The 26,097-nt window shown below is 37.6% G+C and overlaps 1 protein-coding gene across 2 annotated transcripts in view; it reads right to left on the reverse strand.

Moving 5' to 3' along the window:
* The window catches only part of ITGA8 (integrin subunit alpha 8), a 164,393-nt gene that overhangs the window by 41,220 nt on the left and 97,076 nt on the right, over window positions 1–26,097 (reverse strand). For both annotated transcript variants that reach the window (XM_067562285.1, XM_067562286.1), the window contains exons 22-25: window positions 19,834–19,913; window positions 14,524–14,604; window positions 6,118–6,223; window positions 4,045–4,203 (exon numbers count right to left, since the gene is read on the reverse strand). In XM_067562285.1, the coding sequence (XP_067418386.1) occupies window positions 4,045–4,203; window positions 6,118–6,223; window positions 14,524–14,604; window positions 19,834–19,913 (426 nt within the window). The remainder of the gene's footprint in view (window positions 1–4,044; window positions 4,204–6,117; window positions 6,224–14,523; window positions 14,605–19,833; window positions 19,914–26,097) is intronic.

The raw sequence follows: 26,097 nt of genomic DNA on the forward strand, positions 1-26,097 counted from the left end.
TTGTAAATTTGTGTTGGTTTCACTGAATAGTTCATGTTGACAAAAAGCCAGACAGCCAACCAATCAAAAGAAAACAATCAGAAAAAGAAACACTTTGTTTCAACATTTTCAAAGCAAACTGTTTTGATTTTTCTGTTTGAAATAACTTCCTTCAAATAAAAACAGTTTAAAAACGCTCTGAACTGAACCAAAATGTTTCAGCTTTGGTTTGAACTAAATGTTTGGGTTGAACAAATCTTCTGACTTTTTGGAATTCTCAGCAAACCAAAAAAATCTGTAATTGGCACAGCTCTACTAATCACTTTCAAGAGTAGCCTGTTTAAGCTGCTTCTGGAGCACACCACAGCACTAGCAAGATTGAAGCTGAAGTAGTGAAAAAGTAGGCCTGGTCTACACTAAAGACTTCAGCCTGCTATCAACATAGCTGCCCTGGTGTAGGGCATAGATTAGACACTGAAATCCCTACTGCTATACAGAAGATCTATTATAGGTTTTGCATGTGGGCCCCTGTTTTCCCCACAAGATATTTAACAACAATCTACTCTCTACTGGCTACATACAGGAAGTGTTTACCCCAAGAAGTGTCTGGAATCAGCAATGTTTAATAAATTGGCTATCTTGTTTCTCATGGCATAATATGTAGCATTGGAGTATTCTGCTAAATCTTCTTACTTTGAACCAAACCCAGTTCCTTTTGGGGGATCTGCCATAACAAACATACATCTTAAAACACACACTTCTCGAGAGTGACAGATCAATGGTTTTGTGGAAAGGCTGTTACTAGACCTTTACATGTATAAGTTTACCCAAGCAAGACTCCAAGATCTGCAGAGCTGCTATGAAAAGAGAATCAGATCCATAGAAAGGAAAATAATTTGGATGGATGCCATTAATTAACAATAATGCAGAATAGAAAACCATTTGGTTCATTTTCTGTGCCAGTATTATTCAAATAATTTGAGAAGCATTTCACTGTAAGAATGACTAACAAGAGACAAGTGAGAGGTTATATTGATAAGTGCACCATACTGCTGACAGAGCACAAGCTTTTGTGAGTTGACATCCACGAAGTTATAAAATAATAATATATTGTATGAATTCTTTCATCAGGCATCAGGCACCTCCCATTAGTGCGTTACATTCCTTTCAGCAGTTAAATTTTATAGCATAGTCAGAGACAATGAGTATTTATTGAAATATTAAGAACCCTAAGCACTTAAAGACAGCTACAAAACAGACTCCTAATGTGACTACACAGAGATAGAGTTTATCATTTTAGGTAATGTGGGAATTTACATAGTATACAATTTAAAGTACATGAATATACAATGTAAAAAAAAATCTCTATACATGCCAGCTATAAACATACTTTTAGAACTGAAATATAAACAACAGAGCAGGCACTTTATTAAAAAAAACCCAACCAACTTTGATGTAGTTAATAGTAGTGAAAAAAATCAATAAGGTATGATAAGAAAATAGAGTATTTAAAAGTGAATGGACCAAATTCCAAGTTTCTTAACTCAGGGACATTTGAGTTGGCTTCCATGGGGGTATGGGTGAAGACTTGATAAAAACAAAATGCCAGATTATTACGGTGACTGCTGGGTATGTGTGCAAGATATGTCTGTGTGCGCAAGAAGCCTTCCCTATTTGTGCCCCTCCACTGGGGCTGGTTAGGGTTAATATTTCACTAGTGCCTAGCAGTCCCAGTTCTAAGGCCCTATTGTGCTAGATGCTGTACAAAGACTGAAAAAAAGGGATGATGCCTGCCCTAAGGAGTTTACAATCTAGACTTCTAGTTCTTTTGCTCACATGAGCACAAGAACTTCACGGGACTAGAAGTGTTAGCCACACCCAAAGAGGCTGGGAAGGATGTGGAATAATAGATTCCCTCCACCCCTACCAGCCATAGAAGGAAAGTGTGCTAGAGCTCTTCAAAAGGGTGTGGCTATAGCTACCATAACCGTCACTCTTTGCCTGCCCATCAAGCGGCTCTGGGGTGTTGGTGCCTTGAACCTTAAAGGCATCTTTTAGTGAAGACCTCAGAATTTATCTCAGAATAGCTCCCTGTACTTATAATGTGCCAATAATGCTGAATGAAACATAGCCATGCTATGAGATTTCTAAGAAAAGCATGTACATGAACAATGTCATCCACAAACTAAATATTATGTTTAAGAAATGGAGTGCAAACTTCTTCAAATTACTTGAAGACTTTGAGCAACCTTAATAAGGAAATAAACATCATAACAAGTATAGCACATAGTAAACAGAACACAATACAGAATACTTATTCTGTAGATTTTTGATTCAGAAACTCAATTGGTTTTTCAAACTTTATGCATGAATATTTGGTGATGTGCAACTTTGAGTCTTTGTTCTGCCAAATGATTCCAGCCTTTGGAAGTAGAAGGGGAAGAATAAAAGATTGGAGACTTTTCATTTCTAGAGAAGAAATGTATAATACCATACTTATTTACATGATGTTAATACTTAGCCCTTCTATAGCACCTTCCTGTGGAGGATATCAAAACACTTTATTAAGCATAAAGAGCAATTTGTTAAGCCTCAAAGCAGTCTTAAGTTTTTGATCACAAACAAATATGATCTGTGCTGTTCAGCAATTGCAGGAAACATCCAGAGACTAACAGTGTCCATGAGGTAATCTTATCAATTTGACAAAAATGCCTTAAACTATGATTGCATCCTGTATCTGAGAATGTACCTGGATTCCAGATAAGTTTACCAGTATTACAAGAAAACTCTTTAGAAGCATGTCTGAACAAATGAATGGAATGAAATCTCACTCATTTGTTATGTGGCAGAACAAAAAGGATAGGTGGAAATTGCAGGTCGCATGGTTTATGTATATTTTTAATAAGCTGGTAGTAAGAAGGTGTGTGCCAGGTACCATCCTCTGAGCGTTTTGTCTGTATGTTGTTCTGACTTACTGTATTACCTTTTATCTGTTTTTTTCTTTTTTAGGTTATAAGCTTCTTGGAGCAGGTACTGGATCTTACTACTGTATATTTCTGTGTGGCTAGTCATTTGGTTGCTATTGTAATATAAATTATAAAAATAATTAGCCAATGAAGTCAAACCTGTCTAAAGCTAATGTAAGTGTAATCAGAGAGTCAGCCTCTAGTAACTAAAAAATAGACTTATTTCTGTCTCTGCAATCAATAGTAATCCTAACTAGTTGAGAGAAGAGGCGTGTGCAGCTAGTAATCTTGACTAGTTACCCAGACATTTCCCAGCTGATCATTTAATATGATACAATTACACTGAGTTAACAATGTATACACTTTTTGGAATTAGATTAGAATGCAGCAAAAATGCCAAAGTCTTCTCAAACCAAAGAAAAACTGCATGATGATAGAGTATTAAGTCCAAAAATTAAAATGCAGCAGGGAGCTATTTGTCCATAGTTAACATTTTCATAAACTTGTGAAACTATGAACTTGACCACAAAAGTCAGACTACTTGCATATTATGAGATTCACCCAGAGTTCTGTCAGAAAGTGCAGTGTGCATTAGATAAACAAACCAGTTTTATGTTGTATTAACAGGCTGTCTGTAGAGATAGGTCAAAGTGAGGAGCTTTGGTATATGTGAGCATCTGCAAGTATCTCTCAAATATTGATCTCTTGGGAGTTGGCATTTGCAAACTAATGGCACAAGAATTTACAGGGTCTCATGAGAGCTGCAAAATCCTGCATTGTCTATTTACAGCTATAATAAAATTGCCCCTTAAAAATAAAGAGAGCAAAGTTCTTCCTTTGTAAAATCATTTTCTCAGCTCTGCAACCCTGCAACTAAAACCAGAGTCTCTTGATAAAAAGAGGATAGAGATTTAACACACATCATAATACAAAGCTTGTCAAGTTCTACACATTCTAAACAACGACATATTTTCCAAGATAATTTTCCTGAGTGCCATTGTGAACAGCTGAATGAAAACTTCTACTCCGTGTGGAATGACAATCAAAAAAGGCAAACAAAACATAGACAAGGCCAAAAAAAGAGTAACACGTATCCTACCTTTATTTGCAATGTATTGATAGCAGAGCTTGTTTGACATTGCAATGGTCCATGTGTCTGAATATGAAGAATGTAAAGAAGAAACTCTTCTCGACTGGATGCAGGCCATCCAACATGGAGAAATGTTTCATTGATGGCACTCGGTCCAATGTTGTGCAGCTGTCAAATAAATAAAACCCGTCAATATGCAAATTTTCAAGGCTGGAAACAACTACATCACCCATTTAGACCTTATAATACTTTTCAGCCACAGATCTCAACGAGCCTAAGAAAAGAGGTAAATATCATTATTCTCATTTTATAGATGGGGAACCTGAAGCACAGAGAGGTGAAGTGACTTGCTCAGGGTCAGCCAGTAGGGCAGTGGCAGATGTGGGAATAACACCCAGGTTTCCTAGGTCTCAGTCAATATTAAAGTGTGTAGTGGCTTTCTCCCTTGTATTTTTACATCTAATGTTAAGGTCTGCAATTACCTAGAAAGTGAGTATGAAAAAATAAAGTACTAGATTCTGCCCTCATTTACAACAATATAAAATAGATTTTAATGAAGTTACTGGAAATATATAGATGCGGCATCAGTGTCAGAACTTAACACCATTTAATGGAGCAGCAGCAGCTGTTTCATAGTGAATGTTCAAGCTACTTTCTCATTATTAAAAACCCAGTTTTCAAACCTCCTGAAGCCCGCTTTCCACAAAAGAAACCAATCTCCCTGAAATCTCAGAAGTCATATCACATCCAAAAGAAGAGTTTTTCTGGGAAGTTGGTAAAAAATCAGAAAAGAAGTTTTAAAATGATGGGCTCAGAACCTTCTAAATTATTATTTTTCACATACACATGCCTATACTTTTGCAAAGATTGGAGGGCAATTTTAAGTTTGGCTAGGTGGTGTAAATTGGGTTTGAGTATAAGAGTGGAATGGGCATGCTTTGCTGTTCATTTGGAGACATTTTAAAAACATTTTGTGAAGAAAGTGCACTGTTGGTTTCTGGGCTTTAACTGGAATCTGGTGACATACATTTTCAACCCTAGTTCTTTTTCAGTGAAGTTTTTGTTTGTGAATAAACAATAGGGAATTCCTTACTCAATGGGACTACGCGTGTGCTGAAAGTTGAACACACGTTTAAGTGCACTGCTGCATCAGAGCCCAAATGCGTGTAACATCAAGATTCTTATTACAGGTTGGAGAAATACGTTAAGCTATAAAATTAGAACATAATGCTTTATTTTGTTCATAGATTGATATCTCTGATTAAATTCACCTCAGTATTAGGCTTGCAAATTTTAAACATATAATTTTGTTTAAATTTAGTTGTTCCTTCTGTTTCAAGTTGCCTATCCTTTCCTGACTACTGACTTGTGAATTGTAACCATATGTGAAGCACTCTGTTTCACCCCCTTGAAGAAGGTCATCTATCAAATGCAAAACATAGTCTGTGTTCAGTCTAGTTCATTCAAGGTACTTGTTTTGAACTTGAATCTCTTTTCTTTTTAATCAGTGTATCTCCAGAAGAGAAAACACATGATGGAAAAATGTACACTTCAAAATATTAATACACAAAGCCTCCTTTTGAATACTTGTGAAGCTTTTTCGTTTTTGTTTAGGAAGCTAAAAGTCTTTCACTGGAAGAGCAGAAAACATGTTGCTTTTAAGTTGCTGTGATTTTTGGAGTTATTTACATTTTAAAAGCAACATATTTTATCATTTTTCATAGTTCTCATAGGGCCATCTCAAAAACCCATTGAAGTCATTGGAAAAAACTCAGCATTCACTTTAATGACTTCAGATCTGGTCCACAGTTTCTTGCTTAGTGTCTAGTAAAAACCAAAAGCATTCAGGATTCCTTAGTAACCAGGGCCTAAATCATACCCTGGCATAAACTGGTGCCTCTCTCACTGAAATCCACAGGAGTTGTGCCTGCTTACTCCAGGAGTGAATTTGGACCAAGACCTAGAGAAAATATTTGCATTAAGGGTCATATCGAGCTCCAGACAATGACAATGAACAAACTCCAAATGATCTCAATGGAGCAGTATCAGACCTATAGGAAACTAAATGCTTTCAAATTCTACCTCATATATGTGTTCTACTAAAGGGCCAAGGTCCTCTTCTTTAGTAGGTTCATCTTTAGGTTCCCAGTTGTGAAGTGGCAAAACAATTTGTGGAGGATGAGACACTCTGTAATATAAAAAAAAGCTTAAAATGTCACTTGCAGATTCATCTGCTATGTATCATCAGTTATACCACCTTTAACAAAATTAAAACTACTTTATCCAGATGAAATGACAATGAAATTTTAGATAGGCAGACAGGTCACTGGAATTGGGACAACTCTTCCAAAAAGTGCAATAGATTCTTTAATGACCACTGATGGTCAGTGTCTCCACATTGCAGCTCATCTGAAGATGGCACTCTCCAGTAACATGTTGCCCCCTACCAGTAGGGGACTGATTCTGTGTTGATTTGGTGGGAAGAGTGCCATCTGTCAAGGTATTTAAAGCATACTCCTCACTGCCGTATATAGAACACATCACACAATGCTATAACTCAGTTTAGCACTCTACATAAAAACTTGAGGTTTTTCTTCTCATCTCCATCCAGGGCACCTGAAGGAGTTTGGAAACACAGTGAAAGAACAATTAACACTATAACTTTCACAATGTTAAAGGAAGCCTGGACTATATTGCTAATTCTGAATATTCCTTTGGGCTATAAAAAGGCTACCAACTCTCAACAACAAGAATGCCAAAGCCACATTCATATGCTAAATCCAAATGATATAAAACGAATATATTAAAAAGCAGGGAGGCTAGGATAAGAGAAGAATGGAAGATGTGTTGTGATTGGTGAAATCTATATGAGGGCTGAAAGACCGATCAATCAAGGTGATATTAAAAAAAAGGAAGAGCATTTTAGATTGGGTATCTGGCTCTAATCTGTTAAATTTTACAAATGGTTTTCCTTCCAGTGGTAGTCTCTATTTTAAAGCTTCTTTGGAGATTAGGAAGCTTGTTTCATTTTATATGATGTTAGAAAAGTCCACTTTAAGGAACCACTAAAATATTGCAAAATACTGGCTATCCCTAAATAAAAAAGAGAAGGCTTTAAAAGCCTATGTTTTCTATTTGATTCTTCATGCAGTGTTCTTCTCATCAACGGAAACATAATGTGAAAAGTGTAAATTTAGACATTCAGTTAAAATTATTTTAAAATAAAAGAGTACAGGGTGTGTAAAGTTTATTTCAATAGATTTTACAATGTATGCTTAAGATGTCTGATATATTTATAATAAATTAAGTAAATCAGGTTCATTTAAAGGGTATTTCTCGCTACATTTTGATTAATTTTATTTTGTATTTAATTTAGGAATTCTGAATGTTTGAATAAATTATTGGGATAAGGATTCTCACTAAACTGTTAGGGGTAGATGATGGGCCCCACAGAATCAGCCCCACAGAAACACAAATAATAAAACACATAAAGTCTAATTATTATTATTAGAAACACTAATACTAAAACAGATAAAGTCTTTTGAAAGGTAGTTTGCCCAAATTGCACCGTAAGAATTTGGATTTGACCTATGATCTCAGTTATGATAATTTGATCACTTTTATTTCACCATTTTTTGGATGTTTCTCTTTGGTAATGTTTAGTATTTTAAGAAAGAAACTGCTTTTCATATCACCATGATTAAATTTATAATGTTAATTTACACAGTCCTATGTACAATAAAATCCTGGATTCTAAAAAAAATGATTTGGTATGAGACGGAATATTTAAATGAAAGTCATTATACTGCTCTCACTATTTCTGTAATGCTTTCTTAGGGCAGTGAAAGAAATCACCTCTTTTGCTTTATATTAGAATGATAAACGTCACACACAGTAGTGTACCATACTGTCACAGAGTGAGCTGTCCCTGAAGGGGGCGACGGTTCAGCCTCCTTTGTGGAAGGCTTAACCCACCTCGTGAGTTTAAATGAATGGCACCCACATGACAGGGAGTAGTATGGAACTGGAGCAGACCCCTTGGGGAATGTAAAAGCAACCTGAGTTCAGCAAGGGAGAGTTCAGAGTTTCTCCTTAGCTCCCAGGCAGGAAGCCAGGTTTCAGGGAGCAAAAGCCCGCTAAGAAGGCTGGCGTTTGGGGAGGGAGCCTGCAGGAAAGAGGGCAAGTGACAACTCTACAGAGGTTCCAAGCAGAAGGCTTGGGAGAGAGACCTGCAGGGAGTGGGAGCCTCGCGGCTGAAGAGCTCCAGTTAGGGGTTGATAAAGGGCTTTAAGCCTGGAGGAGGGGTTGTTAGCAAAGGCAAACTGGGGCAGCAGCAGAGCCTGAAGCTATACCAGGTAAGTTGTGCTACACGTGCACTTATTGCTTGCATAATAAACCAATAAAGGAAGGGTACATTTCAAATCTAATCAGGTATATTAACATTTCAATTTTCCTTATACTTTCAAAATGCATTTTCTTTCTTAAAAAGAACCAATTCGCCTTTTCACAATCCTGGCTAGATAGTAAAGGCACCATTGTATAAATAAAAACAGAGGCCTGAATAAAAATGATAATCTGAGTATGTCTTGAAAAAAGCAGTGCAACTTTGCATAATGACTTTCTGCCGGGGGTTTATAAAGCATTTTTTGTTAGTCAGTATACTCCTTTCTTCCTCCTCTAAAAAAAAAAAAATTATATATATATATATATATATATATATCCAACTGTTAAGATATACACTGGTTGCTATTCAGAGGTGTAGTTCAAAGTAAGTTTGGTTGTTTCTTATTTTGTAACCCAATGGAATTTCACAGGAGTATTTAACCAATGCATTTATTCAAAGCACTGTGAATAGGCAAGGTCTCACAGGACCATAATAACTGATTGATGAGAATGTGATATGCTTTCAAGTGAAAGGAAAGGCATGTGATGTGCTAGCTTTTAGTTTTGGTGATATACCACCTAGGCTGTGGTTTGCCACAAGTTTCTAATGACATGCTATAACAGAAGGACTATTGTATGAAATGCCTGTCACTTCTTCATCAAGTATTCTTCATGCCATGAAATGCTACAAATGTCTCTCAGATTTTGTATAACTTCCTTTTGTATAAATTCCTTTTTGTTCTGTTCCTTTACACATGCTATTCTAAAAGTAGTTAAAGGAGATCATATCTATCACAGGTGAAACAACATTCATAGATCAGCAGGTATCTTTTCAAGGATTGCAGAACCCACAGTGCTGAAAGAATACCCCAAAGACACGATGACTCTTGCGTATCAGATTTGACATTTGCCCCGGATTTAGATGGAAGATACGTAAGTACTAATGCACCCAAATAGATGCCAGTTGTTTAGCCATCTAACGAGGCTCAAAATCACAAGTTATTTTTCTCAGCTCTGGTCTACACTTACCTGGAGATTCGGCGGCAGTCGACGGGAGTTACGCAAACTACACAGAGTAGCTTGCGTAACTCACGTCGACTGCTGTGCTTCCCTTCTGCGCGCTGTCTACACTGCACTGTGCTACTTGAGGGGGTGGTTTACCAGCGTCAACTTTCTGATTGATTGAGCGGGTCTAGACTGACCGCTCAATCGATTCAAAAAGATCGATCTTGCGGTGGCAAATTTGCCTCAGATATGATCATGCATGTTCACTAGGCCATGTTTCAAAAACTAAAACCACTAGAACTGAAACTTTCAGCATATCACTGCCCGATAAAGCCATGCAATTGTCTGCCAAATAACGTCCTTCAAATTTGACAGATTTATATTTTCAGAATGGGTGCGGGTGTGGTTTCAGATATGTACCTTTAACCAATGAGATTTAGCCTACACTTTGAGAAGGTGTACTTTCTGCAACACTAGGTAAATTTTCGGGGCAGCAAGCCCCTTCGGTTGCTGTGACTACACTCTATTTTTGGCACAGGAGCCAAATTTGATCAGAGCTAGCGCGGGTATGTCTCCTTGAGCTGGAAATCACGCCACCAGCTCAAAGTGTAGACATACCCCTGAGAAACATTTACAGACCACTATGGGTGTGCAGTAGTCTAATCCTTGTTAAGAAACTTCTGCCTACAGTGAGTCTTCCCCTGCTAAGCGACTTCCTTCCTATGCTGTTATCTTGGCTATCAGCAAGTGGGAATCACAGTAATGGATATCTTAAAGAAAAAATGACACTATTCCAACAGGGATCATGACAAGAGATGGCTCAATAATCTGTTTGATGAAGTCTTCATTTGTTTTAATAAAGTATTTGATGAAGATTTTTTCCTACCTCAGATGTTGCAGAATAAGTCACATATATATTCACCAAATAATATGATGAATTTTGTCAAACTTCCTTAATAGAATATTTAATTATTTCTCTCGCTGCTCCCCCAAATCCCTGGGGGTTGTGGGTGGTCAGCTTCTCTGAGGTTCAATTCCTTAATTAGCAAAATCTCTCAGGCAAAGACCTTGTGATGTTTCTTCACACATCCACCATGTTATGGCAAATACCAAACGCAAAGGGATTAAACAAGCCAATAAGCGGAGAGTGTGCTGACAAGTCATTACATGAAATAATTCTCATATTTGTTACACACCCTAGTTTTCAGCACCCTAGGTGGCAAGCCAGGTCACCTGTCCCTAAGGCCTATTGCTGGGTAAATTCTTTTTAATACTTGATGTTGGTTTTCCAAATGCCCAGGCCCAGCTATTTATCTGTTTACATAGATTTTCATTAAAAGAAATGCATACCGCAGTGTAGAAAGAGCATTACAGTAGGAAGACAAGTAAGAGCTAACAGAAGAGTATGCAAGAGTAATCTCCAGATGCACTATGCAACCACCCGGAGTCATCACTGAAAAACGGGGCACTCCAATAGCGGAGATTCCTGCCCTCAGAACACCAATACCTTCAAACACGCTTTATTGCCAGTTTATATATTTATTTAATCCCTGGTTCAGCAAAGCACTTCAGCACATACAATGATAGGGCTGGAAGGGACCACTAGAGGTCATCTAGTCCAATTCCCTGCACTCATGGCAGGTCTAAGTAATATCTAGACCATCCCTGAGAGGTATTTGTCTAACCTGCTCTTAAAAATCTCCAATGATGGAGATTCCACAACCTCCTTAGGCAATTTATTCCAGTGATTAACCACACTGAAGTTTTTCCTAATGTCCAACCTAAACCTCCCTTGCTGCAGTTTAAGCCCATTGCTTCTTGTCCTGTCCTCAGAGGTTAAGAAGAACAATTTTTCTCCCTCCTCCTTGTAACAACCTTTGATGTACTTGAAAGCTGTTATCATGTCTCCTCTCAGTCTTCTTTTCTCCAGACTAAACAAACCCAGTTCTTTCAGTCTTGCCTCATAGGTCATGTTTTCTAGACCTTTAATCATTTTTGTTTCTCCTCTCTGGACTTTCTCCAATTTGTCCACATCTTTCCTGAAATTTGGTGCCCAGAACTGGACACAATAATCCAGTTGAGGCCTAATCAGTGCAGAGTAGATCGGAAGAATTACTACTCGTGTCTCACTTACAAGACTCCTGCTAATACATCCCAGAATCATGTTTGCTTTTTTTGCAACAGCATTACACTGTTGACTCATATTTAGCTGGTGGTCCATTATGATTCTAGATCCCTTTCCACAGTACTTCTTCCTAGACGGTCATTTTCCATTTTGTACAAGTGTAACTGATTGTTCCTTCCTAGATGGAGTACTTTGCATTTGTTCTTATTGAATTTCATCCTATTTACCTCAGACCAATTCTCCAGTTTGTCCAGATCATTCTGAATTATAATCCTATCTTCCAAAGCACTTTCAACCCCTCCCAGCTTGGTATCATCCGCAAATTTAATAAGTGTACTCTCTATGCCATTATTTAAATCATTGATGAAAATATTGAACAGAACCAGACCCAGAACTGATTCTTGAGGAACCCCACTCGTTATGCCCTTCCAGCATGACTGTGAACCATAGATAACTACTCTCTGGGAATGGTTTTCCAACCAATTTTGCACCCACCTTATAGTAGCTCCATCTAGAGTGCATTTCCCTAGTCTGTTTAAGAGAAGGTCATGCGGGACAGTATCAAAAGCCTTACTAAAGTCAAACTATACCACATCTACTGCCTCCCCCCATCCACAAGGCTTGTTACCCTGTCAAAGAAAGCTATCAGGTTGGTTTGACATAATTTGTTCTTGACAAATCCATGCTGACTGTTATAAATTACCTTATTATTTTCTAGATGTTTGCAAATTGATTGCTTAATTATTTGCTCCATTATCTTTCCGGGTACAGAAGTTAAAGTGACTGGTCTGTAATTCCCTGGATTGTCCTTATTTTCCTTTTCGTAGATGGGCACGATATTTACCCTTCTCCAGTCTTCTGGAATCTCTCCTGTCTTCCAAGACTTTTCAAAGATAATTGCTAATGGTTCAGATATCTCCTCTGTCAGCTCCTTGAGTATTTTAGGATGCATTTCATCAGGCCCTGGTGACTTGAAGACATCTAACTTGTCTAAGTAATTTTTAACTTGTTCTTTCCCTATTTTAGCTCTGATCCTGCCTCATTTTCATTGGCATTCACTAGGTTAGATGTCCAATTGCCACCAACCTTCTTGTTGAAAACCGAAACAAATAGAAGTCATTTAGCAACCCTGCCATTTCCACATTTTCTGTTATTGTTTCCCCCCCTCATTGAGTAACAGGCCTACCCTGTCCTTGGTCTTTCTCTTGCTTCATTTGTAGAATGTTTTCTTGTTACCCTTTATATCTCTAGCTAGTTTAATCTCATTTTGTGGCTTGGCCTTTCTAATTTTGTTCCTGTATACTTGTGTTATTTGTTTATAGACGTCCTTTGTAATTTGAGCTAGTTTCCACTTTTTGTAGGACTCTTTTTAAATTTTAGATCACTTAAGATCTCCTGGTTAAGCCAGGGTAGTCTCTTGCCATACTTCCTATCCTTCTTACGCAATGGAATAGTTTCCTCTTGTTCCCTTAATAATGTCTCTGAAAAACTGCCAACTGTCTTCAATTGTTTTTTCTCTTAGACTTGCTTCTCATGGGATCTTTCCTACCAACTCCCTGAGTTTGTTAAAGTCTGCCTTCTTGAAATCCACTGTCTTTATTTTGCCCTTCTCCCTCCTACCATTCTTTAGAATCATGAACGCTATCATTTTGTGATCTCTTTTGCCCAAGCTGCCTTCCACTTTCAAATTCTCAGCCAGTTCCTCCCTGTTTGTCAAAATCAAATTTAGAACAGCCTCTCCCCTAGTAGCTTTTTCCACCTTCTGAAATAAAAAATGGTCTCCAATACATTCCAAGAACTTGTTGGATAGTCTGTGCTTTGCTGTGTTATTTTCCCAACAGATATCTGAGTAGTTGAAGTCCCCCATCACAGGATGCTTTGGATGATTTTGTTAGTTGTTTAAAAAAAGCCTCATCCACCTCTTCTTTCTGGTTAGGTGGTCTGTAGTAGACCACTACCATGACATCACCCTCATTTTTACCCCTTTTATCCTTACCAGAGACTTTCAGCAAGTCTGTCTCCTATTTCCATCTTAACCTCAGTCAAGGTTTTTTTTCCTGCCTGTCCTTCCTGAGCAAACTGTACCCTTCTATATCAATATTCCAGTCATGTGTATTATCCCACCAAGTCTCTGTGATGCCAACTATGTCATAGTTGTGTTATTTACTAGCATCTCAAGTTCTTCCTGATTATTCCCCATACTTCTCGCATTCGTATACAGACATTTAAGATACTGATTTGATTTCTCCCCCCAGTTTTGTCCTGTCTCTCCCCTACTCCTGCTATAACAGCCCATGCTCTCCCCAAATTCCAGCCCTTCTCCCAGGTCTTTTTGACTTTCTTGTGGGCTTTTGCCACCTACACCCTTCGAACCTAGTTTAAAGCCCTCTTCACTAGGTTACCCATCTGTATCCAAAGATGCTCTTCCCCTTCCTTGATAGGTGGACCCCATCTCTGCTTAGCAGTCCTTCCTGGATCACGCCAAAGGCCCCATCTAGCCTAGTATCCAGTCTCTGACATGGGCCAGTACTAGCTGGTTCAGAGGAAAATGTAAGAACCCTTCAGTAGGCAGATGTGTGATAATCTCCCTCTCTCCCCCATTCCCGGTTTCATCCTGATCTCTGATTGTTTGTGCCCTGCAAGAAAAGGTTTTATATCCCTTTCACATTTCTTTTTGTCATTCATTATGATAGTACCAGACTCCAGAATTAAACCTACAGTTTTTATGTGCATAGGCAATTGAATATATGAAGACAATGAGGCTCCCTGTGGGCACATTTACTCCCCATGACAGGATCAGGGTCTAAAGTCCCCATCCCGCAAAACCTCTGGGTGTATTATTCCCCTGAAATCAGTGAGTTCTACACTTGAAAGACCTTGCAAGATTGGGCCCTAAATAATATGCAGTCATATAAAGATTGCTTGAAAAAATATGCATTGGTTTCAAGTATGAATTAAAATGCTAAAATGCTTACCCTCTGATCTGTACTTGCGCCACAGCACTGATGTTGATTTGAAGGTTAACCAAATTGCTGGTGGAATTAATCTTGTTAGAACTAGAATAGATTTGCACACAGATTAGTTAGGTTTCAAGTATAAAATCAGAAAAACAATCATTTAATACTAATTATGATCTTTTAGAATTCAGTTTAATGCCAGTGTCTGCTACCTGCAACTAATTAGAAAAAGCTAGTATTAGAAATATTATATCATTGACTTCAGAGCCTAGAAAAATTAATAACTATATCATATGCAAGCATGCATACACACAGACACAAATATATTAAAGTATAGTATAAGGTACTAAATATATACGGAGTGTATTTCAAAGAACCTGCTCTGACTCAACAAAAATTAATGAGTCTCATATGGTGTCAAGTTTCTCTTCAGTCTTATATGCCATTTTTATTTAATTACCTACTGTATACAGCAGAACCTTAATTTTATGAACACTGTCTTATGAACAATCAGTTATATGAACTATTTTTCTGCTGCCCAAGTCATCTTTTTGCAGCCAAACATGACTTCAGTCCTTTAGCCAACGTTCAAGCAGATGTACAGGTTTGAACATTCTGAGAGATTTGGTGGTAAAGAAGAGATGGTATTCTTTCAAAGAAAACAATCGAGCACAATGTATTCTTTTATTACCATTTGTTATGTATGCTATCATTGAATGATTAATAAATTATCTTATGCACCACACCTACTGTAATTTTGAGATGTTTAATTTTATGAATGTTTCAATCTTATGAATTCCTCAGTCACCAATTAGTTCATGAAATAGGGGTTCTACTGTAATAATTGATCTCAACATGTTTTAATAACTTGTGACCTGGTTATGACACTGAGGAACAATTAGAGAATTTGTGTTTAGCTTGGTTATGAGATCATGCAAACTGTCTGGTCTGATCTTGCCATCTGTCTGTGTTGGGGAATCCCAGTGAAATCAAGAACAGTTTTGTGCATGAAAACATGGCAAGGCTAACAAACAAGCTATCCTCTGTTATTGTTTGGCTTTTAAGGCTCTCCAAACTTGTGAGTGTGAAGAGTGATAGGTTAAATGAAAAATCCCTCAGGGAAAAAATATCACTGAAATGAACTACATTTTTCCTCAATCTTTCTGTCCCAGATCTCACCCAGCAATAAAAAGTGAATCCCCAAATTTGAGGCCTGATTCTCTCACTTTTCTATAAACAAATATGTAGCCTTTATCACCATACAAACCTTCACTAGTGCATGTAGGCCTTTTCACTTCAACATGACTGATCATAAGATTTGGGACTATCCATGTGAGGAAGGATTTATGGGATCAAGACCATATACATATGCAATATAAATATTTAGAGATTTCAAACTCATTTTCATTACTAGACTAATGATAGTGAATTTGTGAGCTTTTCCAAGCAAGCTTAGAGGGCCCCTTTCTACCAGTTTGAGCCTCTATTGCTGTCATAGTTTACTGATATCACATCTGGGTAGCATCAGTTAAATGGAAACATTTTGAACGGGCCAGAATTCTCATTGACTAACTACTGAAAAGTAAAAGGGTAATTCTGCTTTGATCCAGGCCTTCTGGTTCCAAATTGCTAAATTAGTAGCAACTTTAATTTGTTCGCAAACTGGTGCATTCCCTTTTCAAAATATCAGTTTAGTTCTTGATTTAGTTCTGAACTGTCATTTCTTTGCAGCCATGGAAAGCAGCCAGGGAACTGCAGTTAAAGTTAAAATTTAAATTTGTCAATACAAAGGCGATTTTAACATTAATCTGTTAGGATAAAATGCATACCAATTCCTACAAGGGAAGTACTTTTCATAATTTAAAATGCTCAGCCTACACAGCATCAGATTACAGTCAAATATTTGGGGCACTTACATGTTTTATTTGAGGGTCATGATATTTCCTCATCATGCTAGTATTTTAAATAAAGAAGTCTATATACTAATATTCATTGCACACCTCTCTATACTGATATCTGAGGAAACTATTTGTACCTAACAAAATTTATATTAAAAAAGGAAGCCTTTGACAGATAATACTAGTTCTCTGGCCTCTTTCCCATAAGTAAAGCTTCTCTTGTTGCTCCAGTGAACTACTGTTACACGTTTGGTATGTAGAAATATTTATTTTTTTGCATATTATTTTGGAGCAAATTAATGAGTGATTTCCTCTGTAAAAATCATTTATGCTCAGCCACATATCCAAGTCAAACAAGTTCTATGCTTACTCTTCTTTTCCTGTCAGGTCATTTACTTTTGCTTTAATATGGTTTCCTGTTTCCTTGCTTTTTTATGATTGTTTTATCCTTTCATTAAGGAAGTAGAAATAATATTTAAAATTTAGAACGCACGTAAGTTTGACTGTTGTGTGGAAGGCAAACACAAAGTAGTCTCTAAGTATGGCAAGGTGCATTTACACTACAGCAAGAGGATAAAATAATGATTATTTTAGACAGAGTGGGGGGAGCTGTGCAGCATTTTAATCTAAAGTTTTGAAAACAGAACTCTCTTACCTAGTATTTCTAGACTCTCTTCTCCTGTAGCTGCATGCATCACACCCATTAATGGGAATACAAGTTGTCTAAATTCCCTAAGAATTCCTATTTGTTTTGCAGTAGAAGTTTTCAGGGTGTAAGCACCAGAACCTCTATCCAATCTAGCCATATGAGGAGTGAGGATGGTCAGAACCCCCAACCCCATATGAGAATCCATGTTTATCACTTGGGATTTTATTTACAGTAATATTAATGATGTTAAGGTTCTGTGAGCTGTGGATAGGCATCTTATTTTAAAATTTAAATATATAAATATAGACATCACCTCTCACCTGACTGACACATACACTGAAACTAAATTTCCATTTGTTTCATATACAAAATGACTACAAATTCCTGAATATCTTCCATTGTATGTACATGGCATACATCTTTCTTTCTTTCTTTTTTTTTTTTTTTTTTTGCCACTCTTCTCTTCCCTGAGTACTCAGTGTGATTCATTCCTGGGTTCTACCTTGGTCTCGGCCAGCATAATGCAAAGTTCAGTGTTCCTAGTGAAGCCACATCTGATGGGTGGAAGGGGTGAAGGCATACATGGGGCATATAGCCAAATGGAGCAACTAACCAAAAGAATTAAGTGCTAAATGAGTGGGAGGGAGTGTGACCAAGGCTGTCAGGAGATGTGCTGATCTAGTACATGTCCTGGGCATTCTTCAGCAGTGGGACAACCAGGAAGCATCATTCCTAAGTTAAAACTGTCCCTGTCCCTGGGCAGACCATTGAGGGAGGGCTGGAGCATGAGGCTGTGTTCTCTGGAGAAAATCAAGCCCTGCATGTCCCTTTCTGCCTTTTCCCTGTTTAGGTGTCTATCTTTGTGTCCTTCCTGCTGTAACATTTTGAAATGATGATTTAAACTTCTTAAATATCTATTACTTATTGCAGTGAACATGATCAAACACTCACTAAAGGCCAGACTGTGGCAATTAAGTCAAGGAGGGTAGGGCAAGGAGAGACCCCAGAAGGAACTCTGGCTAGTGATTTGATGAGCGTAGATGCAGTCGGAGCTCTGCCACCCTTTGAAAAACTGCACTGGGTGTGCTTCTGCCACTACTCCAAGTCAACTCCATTTCCACACTGGGGTACAGGGAAGGATGAGATGGAATTGCTCTGGCCTGAAGCACTGCCCAATAGAGGGGCATCTAATTGTTAGCACTTCAGCCACATTGCCGTGGCTACAGCTAGTAGAAAAACTGCAGTTCCCTCACCCCCCATCTTCATATGGTTCAAGTTAGACACTGTTTTCTTTTTATCCAGTTTTTTAAAATTGTAACTTTTCTCATAACTCTTATCAAAATGGTTATTGGGAGAGCTGATCGGAGACTGGAATTTCTGTTCCTTGGGAAATTCCAACGTTCTGAAAAATTCTCATTCCAAATTGGAACAAGAAGCTGAAATCCCAACATTTCCTGCAAGTCAAAAATTAAGATTTTTGTTTTATTTGGGCCCACTGGATCATTTTGTTTGAACTTTATATTTTGTTAAAATATTAAACACAATACATATAATATTTAAAAATTGAATATAAGTGTAACCTAAATGAATCAAAATGGTAGTTTAAGGTAGGTATTTTACTTTATCAAAATGTTTTGACATTATCTAAATGAAGTGAGAAAGCTGAAATGGATCATTTTGACTTTTCCCCTCAAATTTAATCAAGATTAACATGTTTCTTCAAAAGGTTTCGATTTTGATGAAATTATGTTTTGCTGGAAAACTGTTTGTCAACATTTTTAACAGCTCTGGTTATCATGGTTTTTATTTTCCAATTTTCAGGAAACTTTTTTTGATAATTTCAATTACAAAAAATATAAAAATGTCAATAACAAATTTCATGAAAAATTAGAAAGCAAAGTTTTTCAATAATATTTTTGTTTTGAAAAAGGCCTTTCTTAATGAAAACATTTTTTTTTTTTTTGGAAAAGTCAGACCAGTTCTAATTGTGGATTTTCTGTTTTCTGACATGGACTATTTTTTTTCTTCTGAGACGTGTTTCTAAAGCTTGAATTATATGTAGGTTTGGAAGGATTAGATTTTATCGCTCAGTACACACACAGAGCTGTGAAGAAATATTTCCATCAACAGTCATCAAAATGTAGTTAGGCAAAGAAAAATGCTGCTTGAGAACCTCTTAGAGTTTGATTTTAAAACATTTACTTTGCATATTTTGACATGATCTTGACACTTTGTGTTTTAATGGTTAAAAAGCTTTTGAGTCTCATAATCTACTGTCATTAAATAATTATTGTCTGACCGTCCTACTGTCTGACCTTATAATTTCCCACAACTGTGAAAATTTACAAATAAAAAAATTGGAAGAAATGCTTACAAACATCAATATTATCCAATCAAAATTATATACATATATATAAAAATTTAATTCCGCCATGCCTAATTATGTGTTTCAAGGAGAACAATGTTGAGCAATTCTGAGGGGGAATATCAAGTTTAAATTCCATAAAGCTGGGAGAGACCCATGGAACCACTGATCACCACCAGCAGAACTGAATTTTGACAAATGAAAAATCCTCAACATATTCCTGTAGTTGATTTAGCTAAAAGCCAACAGGTGGTCTGTACCAGTTTTAGAAATCCGCCAGGAAACTGCTACAAAAGGAAATGCTGTAGAATAACTGCATCCATTGTAGAGTTACAATGAATCTTCTTAGCACTAGTTTTGAAAAATGGATATATATTTAGAGTTTAAATCATTGTGTTCTTGGTAAAATGTCTAACCTTTTTACTTGCAGTTCAAATGTGATGCTGAAATCAGCATGTTCGAAATGCTGAACAGAAAATCGGATGCCTGTGGAGAACTAGGAAAAAACAAAGAAACAAACATTTTGTGAGTAACATTCTGAAATGATGGTTTAAATGTTTTAAATATCTGTTATTTTTTTAAGTGAATGTGATCAAGATACACATTAAAGTGTCCCTCCCACCCCACAACAAATGAAAGTCAGTTATTAAAAGTGGCAGTCTTAAAGACATGATTTATCATGGGAAAAACAGCACTCTTTAAAATTATGATTTTTAGACTTGTACAAGCAATGTGTAATTGGGCATTAATAACTATTAAGGGGACACCATTAATCTAAAACCTAGCCAATTAAAAAAATTATAGAAGCCGGACTACTTGAAACGTTTTTCATTTGGAACTGAAACTGTGCCAGCAGTGTTCAGCCTGTAGTACATTTATTGCCTTACGTCATACACATGCTATGTATTGCTCAGAACCCTCCTTGTGTTCCTTGTGAATGTTAGTTGGATGGACATACATGCATATGTAGAGACAAATTCTTCTTGAGAATTCCATCAAGTACCATTGAGAAACTAGGCAATCAATCCCCCATTTTCAACCAAAGTGTGGCATTATTACATTTCTCAGTTCTCATCTTTTTTGTTTTATTTTCTTGTCATACTTTTCTTTGCATGCTTGTGTGGCATCTTTACCAACGCAAACACAATAATCTACAGTTTACTTTTCAAACCTAGAATCAATAGCATTCAAGAGGAATGCATTTCATCCTGCATTCACGCTTCTAGTCACTATTTGGTCATTTCTTATGTTTGATCAACCATCTTGAATTAATGCCAGTGTTGAGCCTTTTAGGCTTCCTTTAATTTTTCCTTTCTTTCTTCACTTGCAGCAGGTAATGGTGGATTGGTGAGTTTAAATCCATCTGAAGGACTATTTTGAAAGTGAAATGTTTCAGTCTTTTCCTTCAGTTATTCATTTTGTGCTATGTGGAAGGCAATATTGTTAACATAAGCGCATGCTGCAAGTTCAGGTCTTTGTCTTTCAATCATTTTAACAGCATAATCACTGATGATCCTTGTCATTGTTTGTAGTGTCTAAAGAAACCACTCCTGAATAAAACTGATGCTGAATAGATGCTTGAAGGCCTGGAAGGGACTTAATTTGTCATTATGTCTACGTTCTGATGATGATATCAAAAATATATCTGCAATACAAATACATTTAAAGTATTATTTAAATGTATGAAGCAAAACTCCTATTGAGTGAAAGCAAAGTAAGGAATTCAGGATTTGTTCCACTATGTCTAATGGCCAGTGTATGGTGAATTTTTGTTACAGTGTAACATAAGAGAGATCCAGTGATGCAGAGAAACAGTTTCCTTCTGATCTAATGGAGCAGACATGAACTGCAGTTTTGATGATCTATTAGACCCCTATCAGCCTGGGCTTAATCTCTTATTTAATATTGAAACAGCACTCCTACTGTAAAATACTAATGAGCTGCAGATGTTGCCTCTATGTGGTTATATGTCTTTTCTGTGATTGATAGTATTTGACTCGACTAACACTAATGGAGCAAAGATGCACATATATGCCATTGGTGAATCTCCAGAGGTCATTGGAGAGGCTAGTGTGTTGCTGGATCTCTAGCAGGAGGTTTATCTTTATTGGCATAATACTAACATGTTTTTAATTTCATTTCCCAAGTGAAGTTAATTAGTTTTGTCAGGTCATTATATTACTATGAACCATGTCAGATTCCCCATGGTGTTTCTTAAGGCTCCATTCTAGTAATTATTATGGCACCCAGAATTATGCTAGGAGACAGAGGACTGCTGCTCACTTTCTGCCTACATACAATTCACATAAATCATATTTTTGAAAAGTGTATTTTAGTGCATATGAAAGGGATAGCATTGGCAACTGTGGCGACTGAGATCTCTGTATATGAATAAAATAGCAAATATCCCTACACTCACACATCCTCTCCTTCTTTTTTGTGGCAACTTCAAAAGCAACATTAAAGGTTGACGTCCAAGTTTGTCATCCACTATATGGTTGCTAGTAACATGGAACGAATCAAGGCTGTCCTTCCAGAGAATGATTTTAGAGGGCAGTTGTGCACTGAGTGTTCCATGGTTTGGATGTCTTCTCTACATTCATTTATTGGGCTGTCCTTCATTTTCCATTTGTGTAGCAGGCAATGCAGATGTGTGGTTCTGATGCGGTTCACTGTGCCATGTACCATGGTTAAGCTAGGTAGTTGGTCTGTATGATCCATGAACAGGTCTTGATTCTTGACCCTGCTATTTTCTCACATCCTACACCACTTGTCTTTTGGTGACAGTCCTCACGTTTTGAGAGCTTTGTCTGCTAACAAAGGAGTTCCTGGATTTATGGTGGCATGTCAAATGGGAATGGGAGGTTGGAGACCTTCACAGACGGGGAAGTCTGGGTTCACTATCACATGTTCATATTGCTGGTGCTTCTTTTTTGGAGGGATGGTGATAAGATATTCATGAGAACAGGAAGTTAGACTGTTGGAGTTGACTTCAGCACTCCTATACAATTCTCATAACACCGTTCAATTACACACTGACATGTTTCATATTTATGCTATTTGCCCAGACTGGTACATAGCACTCAGCTGCTGAGAAAACAAGGAGCAAGATGGCTGCAAGGTGTGAGCATCTCTCCCCAACTAGCCCCAGACAGTTTGTGGAGTATATTGTTCCTAATCTTTATCTTGGCAGTGGTCTTCATCAGATGTTGGTGGTATGTGAGGTTGCAATCCAGAACCACTCTGATATATTTTGGGAAATACTCATAACTGAATTTGGTGCCACAGAAGGTGACAGTCAAGCACTTTTTTGCATGGAGGCTGCTCAGGTGGGACGTGGAGACAGATTTTTCGGGGGGGGGGGGGGGATTCAGTTGGAGTCACCATAACTAATAATACTCCTTCAGTGTTTTGAGGTCATCTGTAAGGATGTGTTTCACTTTGGTGAAAGTGTTTGCTTGGGCAACGAGCACGAGATTATCCACGCATCAACATTTCTGTGACTGGATCAATGGTATGTTGCTGATACAAATATTAAAGAGCGATGGTGCAAAGACAGATCCCTGTAGGACCCAATGTTCAGTAAATGGGTCTGCCAGTCTCTTCCATTAGTTGTACGCAAAACTTGTGGTTGGGGTGCACAACTGTCAGGAGGCACAGTGTTATTCTGCAATGCACTATTTTTGACACATGCAGAATCAGGCCATCCTGCCAAGTTGTGTCACATACCTAGGACAGATCTACAAAGACCACTGCTGTTATGAGCTCATGTTGATAGCCAGCTTCAGTGTAGGTTGTCAGTGCCATTACCTGACTGAAGGTGCTTTGTCCTGGCCTAAACCCGAATTTCTCTTTAGAGATGTAGTACTCAAAAACTGTTATCACTATCTGGAGTAACATCCTTTTCAAGAGCTTATTTGCTACACCTAGTAATGCTATCAGCTAGTGGTTTTTCATAGTATGGCTGTGACCACTGTAGAGACCATTGTCTGTTTTCACATCTTGGGTGATTGGCCAATGGCACACATGTTGGGAAAGAACTGTGCCAGCCAGTCATGGCCATGTTGATGTAATTTTTTCAGAAATTCTAGGAAGATGTTGTCTGGGTCTGCAGCCTTGCCAAGTTTGGTGAGTGTTATGGCCTTGTCCATTTCTTCTCTAGTGAATGGTTTGATAGATTCATTGTTGCTGGGAAGTCAGATAGGAAGCACTGAAGTTCTCTCCTATGTTAAGTGTGCCTTATCCCTATTCATTTCCAATATCCATTCAATCCTTGACCTCTCTTGCTGTGATTACCTCTTTAAAAGCTCCAACATTACTAGCAGATACCGCCTACTATTATCTAGAATAAAACTTATTGAGGCCATTGAACAGCCATCAGAAATGGTAAGATTTGTGAAAGTCTTCAGTCTTTAAGACTGTCAATCTGAAACCTTACAGTGTACTAGACAAGCAATTCAGTTAAAAAATAGACTCAATTTCTGCCTCTTGTCCTGTGCTTTAGTACAGGCATATTTATTCGGAGTGGCAGCATGAAGTTATAGTCAACATTCTGGGCCACACTTTGTGGCTTTTCCTATCTTTTAATGTTGTGAAAAGGTAAAGTATATTTCATGAATAGTAAATGATTTCAAAGTCATGTATTTGCAAAAAGCCAGATGTCCTGTAATCTTGCTTCTACTAATGTATTCTGAAGATGTGAAACTGCAGACCATTTTAAGTTTTACTACAACAGTAGTATTCCACAGGGTACTTGACTAAACCCTGCCACAGAAACCTTCTAGCCTTTCCAAACAGAAAGGCTGCAGAATTCTAAGGGTTCCGGGTATTGAAGAGTCACTGTTGTGTCTCTGTAGTTAAGGGTTTAAGAATGTGTGCTTATGATCTCACAGCCACAACTTCTACAAAAAGTCCCTTTCTGACTGAATATTTTAAAAACAACTCATCTCCTGCCAGAGCAGAACTATCTTACAGAGTTGGAGGTGGATCAGAGCAGCTGTTTATGAGTTATCTGATTTGAAGAAATGACTGGTATTTCACTGTTGGAAATGTATTAACTTGGTTTGCCATCACACAGCTTAGAAACTGGAACTCCAATCTTTTTGCCTTCACTAGGCCTCCATGAGAACTAATTCCAGAGTTAAAGTTAGTGTTCAAAGCTTACATGGTATTTCCAGACTTGTTAGTGTTTGGATTAAAACTACAGTCTTCATATACCTTGACTTTCAAATGCTTGGTTTTTTTCTTATAAATAGGGCTTCTGACTTTAGATTTAAATCAGTAGTGATAAAACACCCCCAATACAATAAATTAATCGGTGTTCATCCAATAAACACTAGAAAAACACCATTTGTGTCTAAGGGCTTGTCTACAAAGAACACTAATGCAGACTCTAATGTATGATTTCTAAAGTGCATGAATATGTTGCGCATCAGTTGGTCTGTGCAGACCCTTCTGGTGAGCATTAGGGAACATTTCAAAGAGATTACAGCAGTATATACTATATGAGTAATGCAATGTATATAACGTACATTACTCATTACAGTATATACAAGGAGAAAGCCCCAAAGCCTCCTGGTTTTTGGACATAAACATAAAACTCAAAAATTGCTAAAAATAAACACAAAAAAAAGAAATACCACCCTCCAAAGCAGAAGCCCTACTTATAAATTATAATGTTCTTTTGTCTTAAATGAAGTTTTCTGTTTACAATTTCCACCCCATATTAATCATAGAATCATAGGGATTAGAAGGGACCATAGGGGTCATCTAGTCTAATGAAGTATTTTCCTTAGGAATATTGGTAACAATATGTTAATTTCAGCCTTAGACCTCATCCTGCAGGAAAACAGGAAAGTGATCAATTATGAGCTGACTTATGAGATGACAGCTGAGACTACTACTTTAGGGTCAGACCATGTTGGACCAAGAAAAGGCTGTAGAAGGCACTGCATGAAGTGGAACTGGTGTGGTTACACTGCATGGGGACAAGTGGGGAGGATGCAGAGAGCCCAGAGTCTCCCTGAACCCTAGTACTGGTAGAATTTGGCATAAGGATGATGTAGGAGACTGGGCAGGGAAGAGGTTTTTGGATACACAGTAGAGTGTGTGGAGTGGGAGAGGGGGACAGCAGTAGCAACAGAGTGGTTCTGCTGATACTTCACAGCCTGACTGGATAATTCCAGACCTACCTCCACCTTCAGACCCAGATCCTCTCAAGTTATTTCAAGGAATTTCCTCATCCATTAACAGGGAACATGAACATTGTGCTGCTCCTAAGCCACAAAGATACCCAAATACCACCTCCTCAACCCAGCTTTAGTCACTGTAGCTAGAATACTTGCCAAAATAGTGTCATGGTGATTTATGCTGCAATTAACTTCATTGTCTCAACATTCTCTCACGGTCATGTGTTCATATACTAAAAACACAGCATAACCTGCCCATTGACAAATTCTCAAGCACACTGTTCAGCAGTAGAATGGTTAAAATAGAGCATTACGTTATATTGGCCAGCTCTATACATGACTGTAGCCAATGCTATTGCTATAGCATTTATGAACACAAAGATTCATCATTTGTTTTGAAAAAGTAGAATTTCTTCACCTTAGAAAATATTTGTGGTGATACAAATTATGAATCAAACCTTGCTCGCACAGATGTAAATCAGGATTCAACCA

This window comes from Emydura macquarii, unplaced genomic scaffold (assembly GCF_026122565.2).
Source record: "Emydura macquarii macquarii isolate MOO-44397 ecotype Brisbane River unplaced genomic scaffold, CSIRO-AGI_Emac_v2 contig_2422, whole genome shotgun sequence".
Lineage (NCBI taxonomy): Eukaryota > Metazoa > Chordata > Testudines > Chelidae > Emydura > Emydura macquarii.